Consider the following 21,705-nt stretch of genomic DNA (forward strand, 5'->3'; position numbering starts at 1 on the left):
GCATGGTGGTGGGCGCCTGTAATCCCAGACACTCGGGAGGCTGAGGCTGGAGAATCACGTGAACCCGGGAGGTGGAGCTTGCAGTGAGCCGAGATTGCACCACTGCACTCCAGCCTGGGGGACAGAGCAAGACTCCATCTCAAAAAACAAACTAACTAGGGCCGGGCGCCATGGCTCTCGCCTGTAATCCCAGCACTTTGGGAGGCTGAAGTGGGCAGATCACAAGGTCAGGAGATCGAGACCATCCTGGCTAACATGGTGAAACCCCGTCTCTACTAAAAATACAAAAATGAGCCAGGCGTGATACAAAAATGAGCCAGGCGTGGTGGTGGGTGCCTGTAATCCCAGACACTCTGGAGGCTGAGGCAGGAGCATGGTGTGAACCCGGGAGGCAGGGCTTGCAGTGAGCCGAGATTGCGCCACTCCAGCCTGGGCGACAGAGGGAGACTCCGTCTCAAAACAAAACAAAACAAAATGAACTAAATAAACAAAACAACAAAACAAAACCTGGCATCAGTCCTGGTCACTGTGCTCACACCAGCCTCTCCATCCCGGCTCCTCTTCCAACTCTGCTTCCTGCTTCAGTGACTCAGATGTCGCCCTTCGCCCCATGCCCAGGAAACCGGAGGTGGCAGTGGGGGAAGGGAGGGAGGCGTGGAGAAGATACCCTGTCACCATCTCCATGCCCCTCCCCAGGACCACACAGGGCACCTGGGCCCTGACCAAATGGTTCGTTGTCCGCCAAGCCAAACAGCAGGGACAGGCGCGCTCTGTGCAAAACCGAGTCGTGTGCGGGCCCAGGGTGGTGCTCGGGGCGCTTCCACTGCACGTCACCTCATCTGTGTTGTCACGTCTGTCACCTCCGAAAGCGCATTCCGTCGTCAAAATACACCACGAGGTCTCGGGTCCCCTCACAGCCCTCCGCTTCCTCGCCCTCTTTTTGTTGTTGCTGAGACGGGGTCTCGTCGCCCGGGCTGGGGCGCAGGGGTGCAGTGACTCGGGGCAGCCTCAGACTTCCTCCTCGCTCGGGCTCACGAAGTAGCTGGGACGACAGGCGTGCAGCGCCGACACCGCAGAGTTCCCTCGTGCCCCTCGCGGGGGTGTGTTGGGGGGTGGCCGCCTCCGGGGACGGGCGGGCTGTAGGGCTCCGACCCCGCGGCAGCGTCTCGCGGCGAACGCTCACGGCTCCTGAAGCCCCGGTGGGCGTGGGTTCCAGGCTGCATGTTTAGTTTGCCGTCTGTGGGTGGTTTGTGCTCCGACCCCTGCCTCGTCGCAAGGACCGACGCTTTCTGTGTGCCGGGTTCTTGCCTTGGTGTACCGGAAGAATCTGATCACGTGTGGCCTGGAGAACGAGCCCAAGGTTGTATTGCGTGGAAGGAGCTCTCAGGAGCTGGGGGAGCCACAAGGGAGATGGTTCTGCCCTGGAGGTGGGTCCCGCGGCCGGTGGCTGCTGCTCCCCCGCCGTCTTCCTGCCGACCAGCCGCTGGCGTCTTCTTCCACTGACCTGCTCCTCTCCACGTCTGGCTGCCTGTGTCGGCCTGCTAGGGTCTCGGGTTTTTACAGTACCAGGATGGGGGCATGGCGGGCCAGGGTGGTCTTGGAAAATGCAACATTTGGGCAGGAGAGCAGGAGAGCCTGTCCTCACCGAGGCCAGGGACCCTCCTTTCTCTACCCAGCACTTCCCTGCCCCCCTCTCGTATCACCACCACGCCCCGGCTATTTTTTTGTATTTTCTGTAGAGACCGGGTCTTGCTGTGTTGCCCAGGCTGGTCTCGAACTCCTGGACTCAAGTGATCCTCCTGCCTCGGCTCCCCAGACTGCTGGGATCACAGGCGTGAGCCAACGTGCCCGCCTCCCTCGTGATCACTTTCTTGACTGATTGGTTATTTAAGAGTGTGGTACTTAATTTTCATGTTTTTGAATTTTCCAAATTCTCTCCTGTTACTGATTCCTAATTTCATTCCGCTGTGGTTGGAGAACACGCTTTGTATGATTGCCGTCCGTTTTAATTCTCCAACGTGTGATCTGTGGCCTAACATAGAGTCTTTTTGGAGAAGAATCCTGTGCACTCGGAGGAAAGTCTGTTTTTCTGCCACCAGGTGGAGTGGTCTGGAGGCGTCTCTCAGGTGCGGTTAGTGCTATTCAGGTCTTCTGTTTCCCGGTGTGTTTTCTTCCTGTTGTTAGATCCACTGTGGAAAGTGAAGGCACTGAAGTCTCCAGCCATTATTGTTGAACTGTCTAGTTATCCTCTTTATTTTTATTTTTTTTTATTGAGTCTGGGTTTTCCTGAATGGTTATCCTTTTATAATCCATTCTGCCGATCTCTGCCTTTTAATTGGAAGGTGTAATCCATTTGCGGTTAATTGCTGTTAAGGAGTTCTGCTATTTTGCTGTTTATTTTTCTTTTATTTTTTCTTTTGACACGGAGTCTCGCTCTGTCGCCCAGGCTGGAGTGCAGTGGCGCCATCTCGGCTCACTGCAAGCTCCACCTCCCGGGTTCACACCATTCTCCTGCCTCAGCCTCCAGAGTACCTGGGACTACAGGCGCCCGCCACCACACCTGGCTAATTTTTTTTTTGTTTGTATTTTTTTAGTAGAGATGGGGTTTCACCGTGTTAGCCAGGATGGTCTCGATCTCCTGACCTTGTGATCCGCCCACCTCGGCCTCCCAAAGTGCCGGGATTACAGGCGTGAGCCACCGCGCCCGGCTGTTGTATCACTTCTTTCTTGCCTCTTCTTACTTACTGCCTTCTCGTGTTAAACAAATATTTTCTAGTATTCCATTTACATTCCCTTGTTTCTTTTATGACATTTCTGAGTTAAAAAAAAAAAAAAAAGGATTGCTGTTGGGATTATAATGAACTAAAATCTAGTTTCAATTGATAGTAGGTGAATTTTTTTTTTTTTTTTTTTTTGAGACAGAGTCTGGCTGTTTTGCCCAGGCCGGAGTGCAGTGGCGCAATCTCGGCTCCCTGCAACCTCCGTCTCCTGGGTTCAAGTGATTCTCCTGCCGCAACCTCCCAAGTAGCTGGGACTACAGGCGCCGGCTACCGCAACCAGCTAATTTTTGTATTTTCAGTAGAGATGGGGTTTTACCATGTTGGCCAGGCTGGTCTTGAACTCCTGACCTTGTGATCCACCCACCTCGGCCTCCCAAAGTGCTGGGATTACAGGTGTGAGCCACCGCGCCAGGCCAGATAGTAGGTGAATTTCAACAGGATACAAACCATGAGCTCCAACACTGTCTTCTCCTCCTCTGTGCTGCAAAGTATATGTAAATTATATCCTCATACATTAAAAACCCATCAATAGTTTTTTTTTTTTAAATTGAGACAGCGTGGTCTCACTGTCGCCCAGACTAGAGCAGTGGTGCAGTCACAGCTCACTGCAGCCTCGAACTCCGGGTCTCAAATGAACCTCCCGCTTTAGCCTTGCAAATGGCTGAGACTGTAGGTGCATGCCACCACACCTGGCTAATTGTTTTTGTAGAGATGGGGTTTTGCTCTGTTGCCCAGGCTGGTCTCAAACCCCTGGGCTCAAGCGATCTGCCCGCCTCAGCCTCGCACAACGTTGGGGTTACAGGCATGAGCCACGGCGCCTGGCCACGTTTCATTATGTCAATTGACCTATCTTCAAGTTTGCTGATACTTGCTTCTACCAACTCAAGTTCAATTACTTTACAACTACAGAATTTCTATTGAATTCTTTTTGAATAATTTATCTCTGTATTGTATTTTCTATTTGGTGAGACAATGACAATTTTCATACTACCATTTTAGTTCTTTAAACATAATTTCTTTTAGTGCTTTGAACATAATTCGTAACAGCTGACTTTGTCTTTATTTAAGCTGAGTGGTGGATCACGCCTGTAATCCCAGCTCTTTGGGAGGCGCAGGTGGGCGGATCACTTGAGCCCAGGAGTTCAAGACCAGCCTGGGCAACATAGTGAGGCCTCATCTCTACAAAAAATAAAAAAGTTGGCTGGGCATGGTGGCTCACGCCTGTAATCCCAACAGTGGGAGGCCGAGGCGGGCGGATCACGGAAGTCAGGAGATCGAGACCATCCGGGCTAACACAGTGAAACCCTGTCTCTACTAAAAAAAAGAAATTAGCTGGGCGTGGTGGCGGGCACCTGTAGTCCCAGCTCCTTGGGAGGCTGAGGCTGGAGAATGGCGTGAACCCGGGAGGCGGAGCTTGCAGTGAGCCGAGATTGCGCCACTGCACTCCAGCCTGGGCCACAGAGAGAGATTCTGTCTCAAAAAAAAAAAAAAAAAAAAAGCCAGGTGTGGTGATGTGTGCCTGTCATCCCAGCTACTCAGGAGACTGAGTTTGGGAGGACTGCTTGAGACCGGGAGGTCGTGGCCACAATGAGCTGTGTTCATGCCACTGCACTCCAGCCTGGGTGACAGAGCAAGACCTTATTAAAAGGAAAAAAAGGGCCAGGCACGGTGGCTCATGCCTGTAATCCCAGCACTCTGGGAGGCCGAGGCAGGTGGATCACCTGAGGTCAAGAGTTTGAGACCAGCCTGGCCAACATGGTGAAACCCCATCTCTACTAAAAATACAAACAAAATTAGCCAGGCCTGATGGTGGGCACTTGTAATCCCAGCTACTCCAGAGGCTGAGGCAGAACAATTGCTCGAACCTGGGAGGCAGAGGTTGCAGTGAGCTGAGATAGTGCCACTGCACTCCAGCCTGGGCGGCAGAGTGAGACTCCGTCTCAAAAAAAAAAAAAAAAAAAAAAGCAAAAAAGGCCAGGCACAGTGGCTCACGCCTGTAATCCCAGGACTTTGGGAGGCTGAGGTGGGTGGATCACGAGGTCAGGAGTTCAAGAGCAGCCTGGCCAACATAGTGAAACCCTGTCTCTACTAAAAATACAAAAATTAGCTGGGCATGGTGGTGTGTGCCTGTAGGCTGAGGCAGGAGAATCGCCTGAATCTGGGAGGTGGAGGTTGCAGTGAGCCGAGATTGTGCCATTGCACTCCAGCCTGGGCAACAGAGCGAGACTCTGTCTTAAAAAAAAGAAAAGTCGGCCGGGCGCGGTGGCTCATGTCTGTAATTCCAGCACTTTGGGAGGCTGAGGCGGGCGGATTACGAGGTCAGGAGTTCTATACCATCCTGGCCAATGTAGTGAAACCCTGTCTCTACTAAAAATACAAAATTAGCCGGGCGTGGTGGCACACGCCTGTAGTCCAGCTACTCAGGCGGCTGAGGCAGGAGAATCACTTGAACCTGGTGGGTGGAGTTGCAGTGAGCTGAGACTGCACCACTGCACTCCAGCCTGGGTAACAGAGACTCCATCTCAAAATAAGAAAAAAAGTCTTTAGTAAGTTCAGCATCTGGGCTTCCCCAAGAATGGTATCTATTGATTGCTTTTCCCCTCATTTATGGGTGATATTGTTTCTCTGCTTTTTCTGCTGAAAAGTAGACATTTAAAGCAACATGATGAGACAACTTGTTCTTATCCCCCAGGTTTTGTTACTTTGTGGTTTGGTTGCTGCTTCTGTGTGTTTAGTGACTTTTCTGGACTAATTCTCTACTCCCTTTGCTGTGTGACCAGAGAACGCTCTGTACTGTACAGTTTCCTTAAATGCCTCGAATCAGTGAGTCTTTTTTCCCTGGCTGGGAGGCTTTTCCAGCAGTTTCCAGCTCTGCTGTAGCTTTCCCTTTCTGTTTGCACAAGGCCTCAATCAGCCAAGGAGAGACCAGAGAATGTTCTGTCCTTTCCTGGCCGTGCGTACAGACCCACACGTGCCCAGGGCTTTCCGTGTCCCCAGGACAATGTCAGTGCTGCCCGGGTCCCCACAGGCGCCTCGTTGCTCACTTCGTCCTTTCTGGGCGGGTGCCGGTTGCCCCAGTGGGTAGTGCCTTGGACAGCTGTGTGGTTAAATGGTGCCACTGATTGTTTCTGACCAATGCTGTGGGAAGGGGGCTTTTCTCACTGAGTGAACTGAAGGGCAGGCCAGATATCACGGGCCTATGAATGCTTTCCAGGGAGCTGCCAGAGGTGAGATTGAAGCAGGCTATTTCACTGGAGTCGTAATGGGGTGCCTGGGAGTGTGTGGGCCAATGAGGTGGGACTGGAGTGCAGGAGCGCTGGAACTGGCCGGCTGTTTAGGCACCGGTGGGTTCAAACTCCACTCACTTGGACCCTCTGTGCTCTACCCCTTGCAGGAGGGTGAGCGGGTGCAGGAGCTGGAGCAGGTGCTTTTGGGTGCTGGCAGCAGTGAACTCTGTGCAGGCCCCGTGCAGCATCCAGGGCCGGGGTGCCTGTGCCCCCCAAAGCCCCAGAGGGCGTGTTACGGGGCTCCTTTAGCTCTGCCATCCACAGACAGCTGAAGTGTTAACAGCTCAGTGGACCCTCTGCCTTTTCGTGTGAGGCTGCCGGTGAGAGGCAAAGGGCCATTGTGAACGCCTTTTGTATCCACCTGTGGCTCCAGAACTTTTGTCTGGCATCCAGGAAAAATGAGGTTACGCAAACGAATTGAAGGATGGTAAATGTGGGGGATTTTATTGCTGATGAAAGTGGCTGTCAGCAGGAAGGGGAGCTGGACAGGGGATGGGGCGGGAAGGTAATCTTCCCCTGAAGTCTGGCCACATCTGTGTCTGCAGATGGATTCTTCTCTGAAGTCACACCGTCAAGCTGTCCCTTAACATCCAGCTGCTTCTCCTCTCTGCTGGCTGAGTCTGGGGCCTTTATAGACACAGGATGGAGGGGGGCAGGGTGGGACCATGGTGGTTTAGGAACAGGCAACATGAGGGCAGGAAAGCAGGGATGGCAGTTCTCAAGGTGGGCCATGGTCTCAGGTGTTTCATCTTGAGGGTGGGGCTTCGCCAGGAACCTGCCCCTGTCTGCCTAAAATTTCTCTGCCTCCTGTCCCCATCAAGATGGCAACAGCTCTCTCTGGGGTGGGACTTTTGGGGGCTCACACTGAGCCTGCCTCTCTGGGCTGCTAGTTTTCAAAGCACCAGAGAGTTGGAGTAAGAAGAATGAAACACGGCAAGTTAAAATGACACAAAGCTCTCTGTACCAAGATTCAGCTGTTTTTCTTTTTACTTTTTCTTTTTGGAGATGGAGTCTTGCTCTGTCACCCAGGCTGGAGTGTACTGGTGCAATCTTGGCTCACTGCAACCTCCGCCTCCCAGGTTCAAGCAATTCTCCTGCCTCAACCTCCCAAGTAGTTGGGATTACAGGCGTGTGCCATCATGCCCAGCTACTGTTTGTATTTGTAGTAGAGACGAGGTTTTACCATGTTGGCCAGGCTGGTCTTGAACTCCTGACCTCAGATGATCCACCCACCTCGGCCTCCCAGAGTGCTGGGATTACAGGCATGAGCCACCATGCCAAGCCTCAGCTGTTTTTCTTTAATAAGCATTCACTGAATTATTACAAGCCTTAGTTAATAATTTCCAGAGTTCTGAACAAGTTAATTTTGACAATTTTTTCCCTAGTGTTGTCATTGCTTTCCTCGAGGAGGGATTTTCAGAGGGACTTGCTACTTTGGAAGTCCTGCATCCTTTCTGTCATATCAGCTCACCCCCTCAGAGGTTCTGACCTGGGACATAATCAGTCTCTATGTAGCTGCTTTGAATTGTCATTTATTTCCCCTTTTCTTAATTGTCGGGGTCTTGACTGCAGGGTAAATGGCTCTGGCTGCTGTGATTTTAACTTGGTATCTTTCCTTTTTCTTTCTTTTTGGAGACGGAGTTTCGCTCTTCTGGCCCAGCCTGGAGTCCAGTGGCATGAACTCGGCTCACTGCAACCTCCCTCCCCGCCTCCCGGGTTCAAGCGATTCTCCTGCCTCAGCCTCCTGAGTAGCTGGCATTACAGATGTGCACCACCACACCCAGCTAATTTTGTATTTTTAGTACAGACAGGGTTTCTCCATGTTGGCCAGGCTGGTCTTGAACTCCTGACCTCGTGATCCGCCTGCCTCGGCCTCCCAAAGTGCTGGGATTACAGGCGTGAGCCACCACACCCAGCTGGTATCTTTTTTTTTTTTTTTTTGAAGACAGAGTCTTGCTCTGTCCCCCAGGCTGGAGCAACCATCACAGCTCACCGCAGCCTCAGCCTCCTGGGCTCAGGCGATCCTCCCGCCTCAGCCTCCCGAGTACCTGGGACCACAGACGTGCTCCACCATGCCTGTTCTTCGTGATTGTTGAGACAGGGTCTCATTATGTTGTCCAGGCTGGACATGAACTCCTGGGCTCAAGCATCCTCCTGCCTTGGCTTCCTGTTGTGATTATAGGTGTGAAATACTACACCCAGCCTGATTTTTGGTTTTAGAGACAGGATCTTGCTGAGCTGCCCAGGCGGGAGGGCAATGGCTGTTCGCAGGCTCACTCACAGTGCACTACCGCCGTGAGCTCCTGGACTCAAGTGATGCTCCTGCTGCAGCCTCCCAAGCAGCTGGGACCACAGGTGTGAGCCATGTTTCCAGTTTATCACAGGTAATTTCAGATGTGAGTGATGTTCTGTGCCCAGTAATAGGGCTGTTGGGGTTTATACCACCGCACTCCCCCAGCTCTGGTGTACAACTTGCACCTCGTCCCTGAGCTCTTGCTGATGCCACGGCTGAGCTCTTGCTGATGCCACAGCTGAGCTCTTGCTGATGCCACTGCTGAGCTCTTGCTGATGCCACAGCTGAGCTCTTGCTGATGCCACGGCTGCCTTCTCACTGCCTGTGGGTCCCTCTCTCTAGCTTCAGTATTTCATTCTGCTTTCCAACAGAGCCAAGCTGGGCCCAGTTCCTTCTACTCTCCTGTGAGACTGTCTTCGCTGTCCCCTAGCGGGAAGGAGGAAAGCAGCTCCCTGGTGTGGGGGGAGGTGGGTGGAGGTTGTGTGCGGCTCCACGTGCTGGGGCCCTTCCCCTCCTGCCAGGCTCAGGCCCAGGCCCAGCTGCCGCTTGGAAATGGCGACCCCTGGATGGAGACCTGTCTTGCCAGATGCTGCACGGTCTCTTGGGCAGAGCAGGCGCTCTCTGTGCGGGGAGCCGACGGCTCATGGGCTTTCCACGAAAACCTCTCACCTCCTTCCAGGTTTTACAAAAGCCACCAGCTTCTCTTCTACAGCAGAAAAAGCCGCCATATTTCCTTCCTTTTTCTGTTGAAGCGTGGGGCCTTACGCCTTGGCAAGGTGTCGGCTTCCCTGAGAGGGGGACCCTGTGCCAGAAAGGGGTGCCAACTTCCCTGAGAGGGGGATCCTGGGCCGGGGAGGGGCGCCGGCTTCCCCGAGGGGGACCCTGGGCTGGGGAGGCGCGTCGGCTTCCTGAGAGGGGGACTTGGTTTCCCTGAGAGGGGGACCCTGTGCCAGGGAGGGGTGCTGGCTTCCCTGAAGCGCCTGGGGTCTGAGCTGCTCTGTGCTTTGGGTTTTTTTTTTTTTGCTAATGGCAGTCCTCAGAGCCTCCGGAAGGGAAGGTATCAGGAAGGCTTGAGTTACAGGTGGTGGACCCTCAGAGCCAGCCTGCTCCAGAGCCCAGGCTCCCAGGCAGGAGCTGGGTAGCGCTGGGGTCCATGGATGTAGTTGAGCGAGTGGGGTTACGCCATCTTCCTCCAGCTCCAGCCAGAGACTCCCGAGAGTGGTCTGATGCCCACATGGGTGGCCCCGGGCAGCAGGGTCTCCAGGCTGGCACGCAGGCTCCTGCGGTTCTGGGTACTCTGACGTTTCTCATTGTTTATTCACAAATCTCTCTGAGGGGCGGCAGGCTGTCTCTCGTCCCCTATGGCAGGAGGCTGTTTGGGAGTCGCATGTGCGGCATCTCTGGCAGGTGCACGGGAGCCGAGACTCCAGCAGACCAGGGTGGGGGCCGGAAGGGAGCTGCTCTCGCCTGACACCCCTCGTGGGCACCCGAGACAGGGAGGCACAGCATGGTGGCCGGGACGTCATCACCTCTGTGGGCTGGAACTGCAGCATGCTCTGTGTGACACAGGCTGACTCAGGTTTTTCTTTTAAAGCAGGGCTTAAAGGAAGTTTTACTGTGACCAAAGTTCTGTGATTGAGAGGGGTGTGGAGAAAACAAAAAGCCTGGCCAAGATGGTGAAACCCCGTCTCTACTAAAAATACAAAAACTAGCCGGGTGTGGTGGCGGGCGCCTGTAGTCCCAGCTACTCGGGAGGCTGAGGCAGGAGAATTGAAACCAGGAGGTGGAGGCTGCAGTGAGCCGAGATTGCGCCATTGTACTCCATCCAGCCTGGGGGTCAGAGCAAGACTCCATCTCAAAAGCAAGCGAAAAACCCCAAAAATCCCACAAAGCCCCCAAAACAAACCACAGCTAATCCGAACCCAGAAAAATAGACTGGAACCTTCTGGCTTCTCCACACCCCCACCCCAAGCCCGTAAATGAGGTGGACCACCCTGCCTTTGCTCAGGCTCAGCCCTGAAGGGAACAGGAGGGAATCCACAAAAGTTCTGTTCACAGATCGAAGACAGGAGAGGGGGCATGGCCCCACGCCTACCCCCAACCCCACGCAGGGGCCCAGCTGGCGAGGGAGCTCACAGCAGCCTTTGGGGGAATGAAGCCACTGCCCCCGCCACTGGCTCAGCCTGGCAGGGCTCAGGGACCCTCCCAGGTCAGGCTCCTCTGCAGGGGACCCAGTGACCAGGACCCTGTTGATTCTGATGCACGGGCAGTGTCTGCTCTTCTGTGGGGGTTGTTTCTGTAGCTGCCACTCCTTCCCCAGCCCCCAGGTACAGGGGACAAGACAGCTCAGAAGGAAAAGGGTGAGGCGCTTCCATCAACTCACCCTCCTGTCACGCCGGGGGCCAACAGTCTCCTGGAGCCACACTGGCTGGAGGGTCCTGGCAGGCATCCTCTGTGCCAAGACCCAGCAGAGCGCAGCACCCTCTGAGCAGAGGCCTTGCATCTCCATGCTTGCCTGAGCTGCCTTCCAGCCAGGACAGGGCTCTCAAAGCGGGGACCCTCACCAGCTGCAGCTGCCAGGGAACTGTGGGCAGGGGCACAAGCCAGCCAGCCACAAGCTGAAGCTCAGGGGCATGCACAGCTGGCCACGGGGTCTGGCCACGGCTGCAGTGCTCAGATCCGTGGGGAGTGATGCTCCTGTTTCTCTCCAGCTCCTAGAGGAGGCAGTAATTCCACAGCATTCCCGGTCTGTGCAAAGGCAGAGGACGAGGGGAACAGATAATTTGTTTCAAAATTAAAAGCTAACAACTTGGTAGGAAAAAGGTTTTCTTTATTTTCAGACAGAGTCTGCTGTGGAGTACGGTGGGGTGATCTCAGCTCACAGCAGCCTCCACCTCCTGGGTTCAAACGATTCTCCTGCCTCAGCCTCCGGAGTAGCTGGGACTACAGGCGCGTGCCACCACACCCAGCTAATTTTTGGTATTTTTAGTAGAGATGGGATTTTGCCATGTTGGGCAGGCTGGTCTCAGACTCCCGCCTCGGCCTCCCACAGTGCTGGGATTACAGGCGTGAGCCACCACGTCTGTCCTGGGAGTAAGACGGTCGTCGAGAGGGGCGACACTGTGTCAGTCCCACACACAGCCCCTCTCCTGGAGGGACGCACTGTACAAAGAGCATTTTAATTAATTTATTTATTTCTTTACACATAACTGAAAGTGATGTTACAGTACATAAGTTATTTACAACTGTGCAGTAATGTGTTGCAAAATAAATTATCTAGAAGGCAGCAAAAGTACATTGTGAATGTATATAAAACTGTACAGCGTTTACGGATACACTTTTTATATGATTATTGGCTCTGTAGTGTTTCAAGTTACGTTCTCAGAAAGAGAAACAAAATGCCCAAGATTAAAGGAAAGAAGATACAAACCACGCGGATTTGACTCCATTTCAATACGGCTGGGAGTCCTGGCTCTGTGTCCCTCCGCCTGGCTCCCCACCAGGTCTGAAGCCCAGTCTGAGGCCGTCGCAGCTCGGCGGCAACAGAACCATGGCTGGGATGGGGCTCCTGCCCCTCCGACCTGCAGGTCACTGTTTGTGAGAGGTGGACACCTTAATTTTCTTTAGTTGATCAGAATGGAACAAAAAATTTTAAAAATGTACTCCGTTCTCCAACTCCTGAAATGCCTCTGCAGTTGCTGGAGAAAAGGGCCCGAAGGTCACCGTTTTCAAACAGAAGCTGCCATGTGTGCGCGCCCGGCATGGTCTCCTCATCCCGCCGGGGCCAGTGAGGCTCTGGGGGCTTTGCCCCCGCCGCGGCAGCTGGTAGAGAAGAGACGTGTTTCACCTCCCCGACGTCTGGACCAGTCTGGAAGGGATGGAGACGCTGTGGCCAAGTGCAGTCTCTCTTGGGGTCTCTCCCCGCCCGGGTGGACATGGCGCTCCCTCCTCCGCCCCTGGGGCTTAGCAGGGGGCTTAGCAGCAGCCCTGGGCAGCCGTGCGGCCCTCGCCTGCGTCCTGCGGCCGTCCCGCGGTGTCATGCCGGCAACAATACAAAGTCGTCGTTGACGTCGACCATGGGCACGTAGAAGGAGGGCACCTCATTCACGCACAGGGACTTGTGCCCGGCGGGGTCCAGTTCCTGCACCTTCAGCTGCCACTCCATCCTCTGCACGGCGTTCAGGGCCGCGGCCTCGTGCTGCTGCCGCATGAGGAGGCAAGTCTGCGGGACACACAGCGGGGAGAGGAGGGAGGAGGAGTGAAGGGAGAGCCCCAGACTCTGCCGACCTCAGCTGCCAGCAGGGCCAAGGGCGTGATACGGCCGTGAACCTACCCTGGTATGGGCCAGGCCCAGCTGTACCCGCTCCTGGCATCTAGTTACTACACGTGGCGGTAGCGCCAGCTGTGCTAGATGTCTGTCCCCATAACTGCTGTCTGTGCCACCTCTACCCTGGCCCGGGGGCCCTGCCCTGCTCTGGGTGGGCCTGGGGCTCACCTCCAGCAGCCACTACAGCTTATTAGAATCGAACAGCTTTGCTTTTGTCATTTTACAATTACTTATGGCCAGTGATAGTTTCACTTGTATTTCTAGTAGAAACTATGCCATTTAAAAGTGCACGTAAGGGGACTGGACTGGGGTAGCACATATTTTGGGAACTAATGGAGAAATGGAAGCGTGGCCAGGGAGTACTGGTATGTCACAAGAAACCGTGTAGAAAATCTTTTTTAGATACCGTCTCAAGGCTGGAGTGCAGTGGTGCAATCATGACTCACTGCAGCCTTGACCTCTGGGGCTCAAGGGATCCTCCCTCCTCAACCTCCCGAGTAGCTGGGACTACAAATGCTACCACGCCTAGGTGATTTTTGTAGAGATGGGGTTTTGCGATGTTGGCGAGCTGCAGTGTGATAATGTCTGTCTCTAAATTTTTCTCAACATATATATATGTATAAAATTGTTTTCGAAGCTCAGGATGGATTCACAATCCTCAATGGGCCTTATAGCTTTTACTCAGCAGCTCAGACATCACCAGTGTAAATCGTTACATGGAATCATATAATACCCTTTGGATGTTCCAAACTCCGGTGAGTCACTGAATTACTGATGGGCCTCTGAGTTTCCAGTTTTGTTCCAGTGAATATTTTTATACACATCCCTAAGGTTTTTTTTAATTTTGTCCCCAGGCTGGAGTGCAGTGGTGCAATCTTGGCTTACTGCAACCTCCGTCTCCCGGGTTCAAATGATTCTCATGCCTCAGTCTCCCGGAATTACAGGCACGCACCACCACGCCCAGCTAATTTTTGTATTTTTACTAGAGACGAGGTTTCACCATGTTGGCCAGGCTGGTCTCGAACTCCTGACCTCAGGTGAACCACCCACCTCGGCCTCCCAAAGTGCTGGGATTACAGGTGTGAGCCACCGCACCCGGCCCAAAGTCCGATTTTAATGTAGTCAAACATTTATCTTCTTATAGGAAAGTCTTCCATGTGTCTTTATGAAGCTTTCAGTTTTTTCTCACGGCTCTGGTTAGGAAGGGCCTAGTGGCCTGGGGAGGGTGTGGTGTGAGTGACTTCCTGCACCATCATCTTAGGGCTGGCCAGAAATGCACACTCAGCTACGCCTCAGACCTGAGTTCCTCAGCACAAGCCCCCAGGGGCCACGCTCCCCAAATACCCACGGCTCCCACTGGGTAGGGCTGGTGGTTCTCATCTGCGCCCACATCAGCACCTTTCTGAGAGCTGCAGTATGACACACGGGTGCTTGGTTCAGGGACCTGGGTGGTGATGAGCCTGATACTGCAGGTAGCCGGGGGCGCCTGCTCCCAGGCCTGGCTGGTGAGCCAGTACAGTACAGGGTGACGCTGACTGTAAAGTTCTGTAACTTGGCAAGTTTCCGCTTTCCGTTGCCTCCTGGTGGATTCTCCAGGGTGTCCCGGTGAGCAGCCCTCACGACCGGGATAAGGGTGTGCTGCCCTTCCCGGCACCTGCCCCGCCCCTGCCCGCCGCCCTGGCCAGCACTTCCAGAGCAGTGGAGGGTGAATGCTGGGACCTTAGAGGGGGCTCACACGGCAGTCCCAGGAGTTGTGACCATCAAGCCTAGGGTCCTGTTCAGCTGGCGACAGGAGCCGCTCCCTGCACACCGTGACAGAAGGGAAGACTGAGGAGGCCACACGCAGGGACAGGACCTCACCTCCCTGAAAGCATCGGCCAGATTAAGAGAATCTGAAATTGTCACCACCCATCACAGAACTGGGCAGCAGCCTCCCCCAGGCAGAGCTGAGGGGACGCGCAACACCGACCTTCATGCGGTCATACTTGTCATCCACGTCCTGGAGCCAGGAGATGAACTGGCGGGCGTTGAAACGGTCGCGCACTGACTTGTTCTCGTCACCCTGTGGAAACCAAACACGGGAGTTTCATCAGGAGCCCCAGAGACCGCTACGGGAAGGCATGCCAGCCTGGGCAATGCTGCAGTGACCGTTCTCAAGGGAAAACCAAAGGGGGAGCCTCATTCCACCGCCCACACACTGAATCACGTTCAAGGCATGGCAGGTGCACCCTGCCCATGTCCCTAAACAGTTTCCCTAAACTGCGCGTGGAGGCACCTGGGCCTTTGTCTCCTGGGCACCAGGTGCCCGCAGGCCCCACCCGTGAGCCGGTCCCCAGCCCTGCCCCCATGGGACAGTCAGAGCTCAGCCCACTGCCAACTCCTGGGAGAGACTTTTTTTTTTTTTTTTTAGAGACAGAGCTTCGCTTGTTGCCCAGGCTGGAGTGCAATGGCGGGATCTTGGCTCACCGCAACCTCCACCTCCGGGGTTCAAGCGATTCTCCTGCTTCAGCCTTCCTGAGTAGCTGGGATTACAGGCAGCCACCACACCCAGCTAATTTTGTATTTTTAGTAGAGACGGGGTTTCTCCTGGGCGAGACTTTCTAAATATGTCACCGTCCTGTGTCCTGAAGGGTGGACACGGATAAGATGTCCAGGCTCCTCCCCTTTTTCACGGGTTCATGGTGAAGCTGACAATGCCATCTGTTTCTCAGAACATGTGGAGCACCGACAGAAACCCACACACCTGCAGGAAACTCACTTTCCACAAAGGTGCCAAGAACAGAATAACGATCACAGGGAAAGGACAGTCTCTTCCGTAAACGGTGTTGGGAAAACTGGCTACGCATTGCAGAAGAGTGAAACGAGACCCTAGCTCTCGCCACATACAAACATCAAACCAAAATGGATCAAAGTCTGGAATCCAAGACCTTAAACGATGAAAGAACTACAAGAAAACACTGGGGAAAATCTCCAGGACATTGGCCTGGGCAAACATTTCTCAAGCAATACCCCGAAGCACAGGCAACCAAAGCAAAAATGGACAAATGGGATCACATCAAGTTCAAAAGCTTCTGCCCAGCAAAGGACACAGTCAACAGGGTGAAAAGACACGCACAGAATGGGAGGAAATGCCTGCAAACCGCTCCTCTCACACACATTCACAACCAGAACATAGAAGGCATGCAATTAACTCGATATGAAAAAATCTAATAATCCCATCAAAAAAACGGGCAAAAGATCTGAATAGACGTTTCTCAAAGGAGACACACAAATGGCCAACAGGCATCTGAAGAGGAGCTCAACATCATTGATCATCAGAGAAATGCAATTCAAAACTACCATGAGACATCACTTCACCCCTGTTAAAATAGCCTTTATCCAAAAGACAGACAATCACAATTGCTCGCGAGGATGTGGGGAAAAGGGAACCCTCGTACCCCGTTGGTGGGAATGTAAATTAAAACAGCCGCTGTGGAGAACAGTTTGGCGTTTCCTCAAAAAACTAAAAATTGAGCTACCATAGGATCCAGCAATCCCACTGCCGGGTATAGACCCAAAAGAAAGAAATCGGGGACCAAGCACAGTGGCTCACGCCTATAATCCCAGCACTTTGGGAGGCTGAGGCGGGCAGATCACCTGAGGTCAAGAGTTTCAGACTAGCCTTGCCAACATGGTGAAACCCCATCTCTACTAAAAATACAAAAATTAGCCAGGTGTGGTGGTGCGCGCCTGTGATCCCAGCTACCCGGGAGGCAGTGGCTGCAGTGAGCTGAGATCGTGCCACTGCTCTCCAGCCTGGGTGACAGAGGAAGACTCAGAATCACAAAAAGGAAAGGAATCAGTATATTGAAACGGTGTCCGCACTCCCAGATTTAATGCAACCCCGTTTACTATAGCTAAGGCTTGTGTCCATCAACAGATGAATGGATAAAGAAAATGTGGTGCATACACAACGGAGTACTATTCAGCCACAAAAAAGAATGAGATCCTGTCATTTGCAAACACATGGATGGAACTGGAGGTCATGATGTTAAGTGAAATAAGCATACAAAGACAAACATCACATGTTCTCTCTCACTTGTGGGATCTAAAAATCAGAATAATTGAGCTCATGGACACAGAGTAGAAGGACGGTTACCAGAGGCTGGGAAGGGTTGTGGGGGGCTGGCAGGGAGGTAGAAATGGTTAATGGGTACCAAAAAAAAAAAAAAAAGAATGGATAAGACCTACTATCTGATAGCACAACAGGGTAACTGTAGTCAACAGTAACTGCATTGTATATTTTAAAATAACTTAAAAGAGTGTTAACTGGATTGTTTGTAACTCAAGGGCTAAATGCTTGAGGGGATGGACACCCATTGGAGAAATAAAGGGGGAAGTAATGCTTCCTTGGAAGGTGTTAGAGGCACGAGCTGGTCCTCCTTATTTTTGCTCTGTACAGAGCTGTCCTGACTGCCTGTCCATCACAGCCTCTCAACTGTGGTGCAAGAATGCAAACTTATCAGCATCCAGCCCCCAAAGCATCATTTGGTCCAACTCATGTTTTCTTTAAAGAAAATCTGTCGGCTGGGTGCGGTGGCTCACGCCTGTAACTCTCGCACTTTGGGAGGCTGAGGCGGGTGGATCATAAGGTCAAGAGCTCGAAACCATCCTGGACATGGTGACACCCCGTCTCTACTAAAAATACAAAAATCAGCCGGGCATAGCAGCGCATGCCTGTGATCCCAGCTACTCGGGAGGCTGAGGCAGGAGAATCGCTTGAACCTGGGAGCCAGAGGTTGCAGTGAGCCAAGATCACACCACTGCACTCCATCCAGCCTGGCAACAGAGCGAGACTCCGTCACAAAAAAAAAGGAAAATAAAATTTGTCATTGTGTATATGAGGGACATTGATAAAATACATCCCCAAAGAAAGGAAGATCTTTAATGCACAAAGAGATGTTTTCAACTAAACATCTGGGAGCCCCTGGCTGTCACCACACAGCAAAGCCTAGTGCACTGCTCAGAGTGCCCAGGGCTGGGGTGGCGTCAAGGGGGGCACATATTATGAGGGCTCTCGGTGCGAGATCTGGACACCAAGGCGGGAATGTGTTCCAGGCACGTCCCACTGCACAGGATGTGGGGCCTGGGGTCCAGGGAGCCCACAACCTGAGCACAGTGGGCTCCGAGGAGGAGGGAGGGGCTGATGCAGGCGAGGCAATGGGAGAGCCAGGAGTCCCACATGGACAGGTCAGTGGTGGCTGGAGGATGATTTCTGAGGCAGGAGTCCCTGGCACATGGGCTGCTTGAAGGCAGACAGGAAGAGCTGCCCTGGGGAGAGCCACGGGGCCCTGGCCGCCCACATCCTATATCCCAGTGGACAGAGCAGGTCAAAGGCACGGGAGCTGCAGGGGTGGGCGGGAGCCCCACAGCAGATGGGCAGGACAGTGACTGTAGTTCTGGAACCCTGAGTCCGGCCCGCCCTGGCCCAGATGAGCGGCACACCTGGATGCCCGTGTTCCCTTAGCCACCCAGTGTCCCTGCTGTCCCCGTATGACAGCCCCTGGGGCCTGTGCTGTGAAAGCCCTCGATGTGGCAGCCCTGGGGTGCCTGAGAGCAGCAGGTCGAGCCCAGCAGTTTAAACAGAAAATAATGCCAGCCCTGACACCCGTGAGAGGTAGGTAGGGGCAGGTGCTCCAACTGCATGGACAAGTGTTACGGAGGGACTGAGCTGCTGAGGCCCAGCCCAGTGGCCCGAGGGCCTTGCCCGTGCGGAGAGCTGTCTGCTGTCTGCTGCAGCCTTCTTGGCTCCTTTCTGAGGCTCACCCAAGGCTAGAGGCATGCAAAGGATTCTGTAGCCCCTGCAAGGCGCTGAGCACCCAGGAAGCTCCTGGTCAAAGTGCAGAATCTATCAAGGGGAGGGGAAGGGGGCAGGGTGCAGGCACTTGGACTCATGGGTCTGGCATGCAGACGGGCCCTACCTGGCTCTCCAGGGGCATGTTGTAGACCTCGGAGTCCAGCAGCATCGTGCAGGCGCTGAATGGCACTGCCTGGTTGGCGATGGTCCTGGCCGCCCGGCAGTGAACCCGCAGAATCTCCTGCTCGCAGGATACGATCAGCTTCTCCTGAAGGAGGAGAGGAGTGGAGTGAGCTGGGACACAGCCACGCTTCAGGCCCCACTGTCTCAACACGACAGCCCCTGGGGCCTGCGCCGTGAAAAGCCCTGGCTGTGGCGCCCCCCTGCCTGTGCCAGTCCACTTACCCGCTCGATGCTGTGCTGTAGACGCAGCTTTCCCCGGACGGCCTCCTGCTGCCTGAACAGCTCCTTCAGGGGCTCCGCCAGGGAGGGAGGGGGTGCGATCTACAGGCAAAAGGTGAGTGGGGGGTCAGCTGGGGCTGTGGAACTGCACGAAGGATATAGTCTGGAGTTCACGGGGGTCCCGACTCAGCCTCCCCACTCCTAGGAGCCTGCCCTGGAGGCCTCCTCCAGTCCCAGCAACAGACACACCAGGAAGCTTCTAGAAACCACTATGTGCTGGACACGGGAGAGCGGACACCTCCACGGTGCCCCGTACAGCACCATGCAGTGAGGAGATAGTGCAGGGAGAGGCGCGGGACAGTATCTGTGGGCCATCGTGTGCCAAGGAGGGCCTGAAACACCGGCATGAGCACCCAACTGTGCAGAGGAGATACAGCGAGACAGCAGGAGGGGGCTGGGGGTAGGCTGAGCTTCCTGTGTTCACAGGGAGGGCCCATGCACCCCAGATCAGCCTTTCAACCAGGCTGTAACGTGCACAGTGGAATATGAAAGCTGACAACCGAGCCGGTGGTCTTGCAGTGGCTCGGGGGAGGGAAGCACGCACTGGCCCAGGTCCCCGTGGGGGCTGGGGGACTGTGGGCCGGAAGCGCAGGCACTGCACTCCCACCAGCAGAAGGGTTCTCACAGAGGTGGGTCGGCCATTCTGAAACTACATGCATGCTGGAAGTGAATGAGGAAGTAAAGACAGCCGAGACCATCAGGATGAGGCCTCACACTCTTGGAGAAACAAGGGCCACACAGGAGCGGGGAGCCAGGCTGAGCCCCGCGGTGCAGCAGAGACCTCGGGCCCACAGGGAGTCAGGTTTCCAAAGCAGATCCAGAAAGCATGGCCGTGTGCTCGGGGCCACAGCAGTCGCGCCAGGGCCACCACTCCCCACAGGTGGGCCCACACGGTAATGGCAGGGCGGAGCGGGGTGGCCAAGACCAGCTGGAACATCGAGGGGCCAGTCAGAAACAGGAGCGCACGGGGCAGATGGGCAGGTGGACGCGCAAGAGGGAGACCAGGAAGAGCTCCTGACAGCCAAGGCTGGGGTGACTCATGGCATGAGACCAACGCTGGCGACGCCGGGCACCTGCAGGCGGAAGGGGTGGCTCCTGACAGCACAGCTCCAGTTAGCGGACACAGGAGAGGGAGACAGGCCCAGCGCACAGGAGTGACTGCTGCAGACGAGAGCCGTGGACAGCGACGCGCATGGACAATGGGCTGAGAGAAATAGGCTCACGCAGTCTCCACGTCTCTTCCAAGACACACACACACCACAGAGGGAGAGACTTCAACTCACGGTGGACGGGCCTGACCAGGCCTCCAGGTCACGTCACCTATGACACCAGGAGCAGAAGGCCCCGCCTCACGCCTATAGGCTCCTGCCTAAGAACCATCATCGCAGGCCAGGCCTGGGGCCTCTGACCACACTGCTGACCGGCACTGCCCAGAAGCTCCCAGCCAGGAGACAGGGCACAGGAGGGCCTGCCACAACGTGGACGCACGGCAGGGTCTCGTCACCTCCACGGCTCCTAAGGCACATTCAGGGGAGGCTGGGCGTGCAGCAGGTGCATAAACCTATCTCTGCTGTTTCTGAAGTTTTCTGCCCATCTAAAATCAGTTCAAAATTAATGATTTAGGCCGAGCGCCGTGGCTCACACCTGTAATCCCAGCACTTTGGGAGGCTGAGGCAGGTGGATCACAAGGTCAGGAGTTTGAGACCAGCCTGACCAACATGGTGAAACCCCGCCTCTACAGAAAATACAAAAATTAGCCGGACGTGGTGGTGGGCGCCTGTAATCCCAGCTACTCAGGAGGCTGAGGCAGGAGAATTGCTTGAACTGGGGAGGCGGAGCTTGCAGTGAGCCGAGATCACGCCACTGCACTCCAGCCTGGGCGACAGAGTGAGACTCTGTCTTAAAAAAAAAAAAAAAAAAATTGATTAAAAAATGTAACAAAGTCCCTCTAGTCCACAGACCTCACTCTGTTCAGCACCACAGCCACCCTACCTCGACGAGCCCAGCCCCCCAGTGAGGGTTCTGCTGAGATGGGGCCCGTCGCTGGCAGGGATTCTGTGGGCCACCTCCAAGGTGGGACTGATGCGAGCTCAAACGAATGTACAGCCCAGGACCCGGCACCACCCCTTCCTCTGGCTCAGCCCCAGGGCCGGCAGCTACAGCAGGAGCTGTGCCTTGGGCCTCAGGCAGCACCTGGCACCTCTGCCTGCCTGGGTCTAGGTCTGGGGGGTACTCAAAAGACCAGGCGGGAGGTGCACAGAACATTCCCAGGACTACTCAGATTGGCAAGATTCTAGGGGCTTTTTTCCCCTGTATTTTCCAAATTTTCTACAGCAGTCAGACTAGTGTTATGATCCATTAAACGAGAAAACAAAACAAAAAGCACAGAAGGTCAGAAGGTCTTACTGAGGAGAGATCCTGGGGCAGATTTTTCTGAATGTCATGACCCAACTGCCGTCTCTGTCTTCTGTGGATGAGCCTCCCCGGGGACGGCTGGGGTCAGGCTCGAGGAGAAGGGAAAGACCGCCGAGGTCACCGTGGGTGCAGTGCCCCTCGTGCTCCCTGGGAGCAGAGCTCAGAGCTTGGCAGGGTGGGGCCCGAGGGCGCCCGCTCCTGGATCCTGCACAACGTCCCTGACATGTCGGCCAGCAGCACAGACCCAGCCTCACCCTCAGGGCAAGCTCAGCAGACCCCGTCATCCTCACCAGGGGGGTGCTGGG

At 54.6% G+C, this 21,705-nt stretch overlaps 1 protein-coding gene across 13 annotated transcripts in view; it reads right to left on the reverse strand.

The window, feature by feature from the left end:
* The window catches only part of ANKRD11 (ankyrin repeat domain containing 11), a 243,941-nt gene that overhangs the window by 12,090 nt on the left and 210,146 nt on the right, over positions 1–21,705 (reverse strand). For 12 of the 13 annotated variants that reach the window (XM_055364540.2, XM_063700399.1, XM_063700400.1 and 9 more), the window contains 4 exons: positions 18,929–19,027; positions 18,648–18,791; positions 14,657–14,749; positions 11,537–12,582 (listed from right to left, as the gene is read on the reverse strand). In XM_055364540.2, the coding sequence (XP_055220515.2) occupies positions 12,397–12,582; positions 14,657–14,749; positions 18,648–18,791; positions 18,929–19,027 (522 nt within the window). In that variant the 3' untranslated portion in view covers positions 11,537–12,396. Of the gene's footprint in view, positions 1–11,536; positions 12,583–14,656; positions 14,750–18,647; positions 18,792–18,928; positions 19,028–21,705 lie in introns of those variants that run through there. The other variant, XM_055364543.2, reaches the window with a different exon arrangement.

The sequence above is a fragment of the Gorilla gorilla genome, chromosome 18, assembly GCF_029281585.2.
Source record: "Gorilla gorilla gorilla isolate KB3781 chromosome 18, NHGRI_mGorGor1-v2.1_pri, whole genome shotgun sequence".
NCBI lineage: Eukaryota > Metazoa > Chordata > Mammalia > Primates > Hominidae > Gorilla > Gorilla gorilla.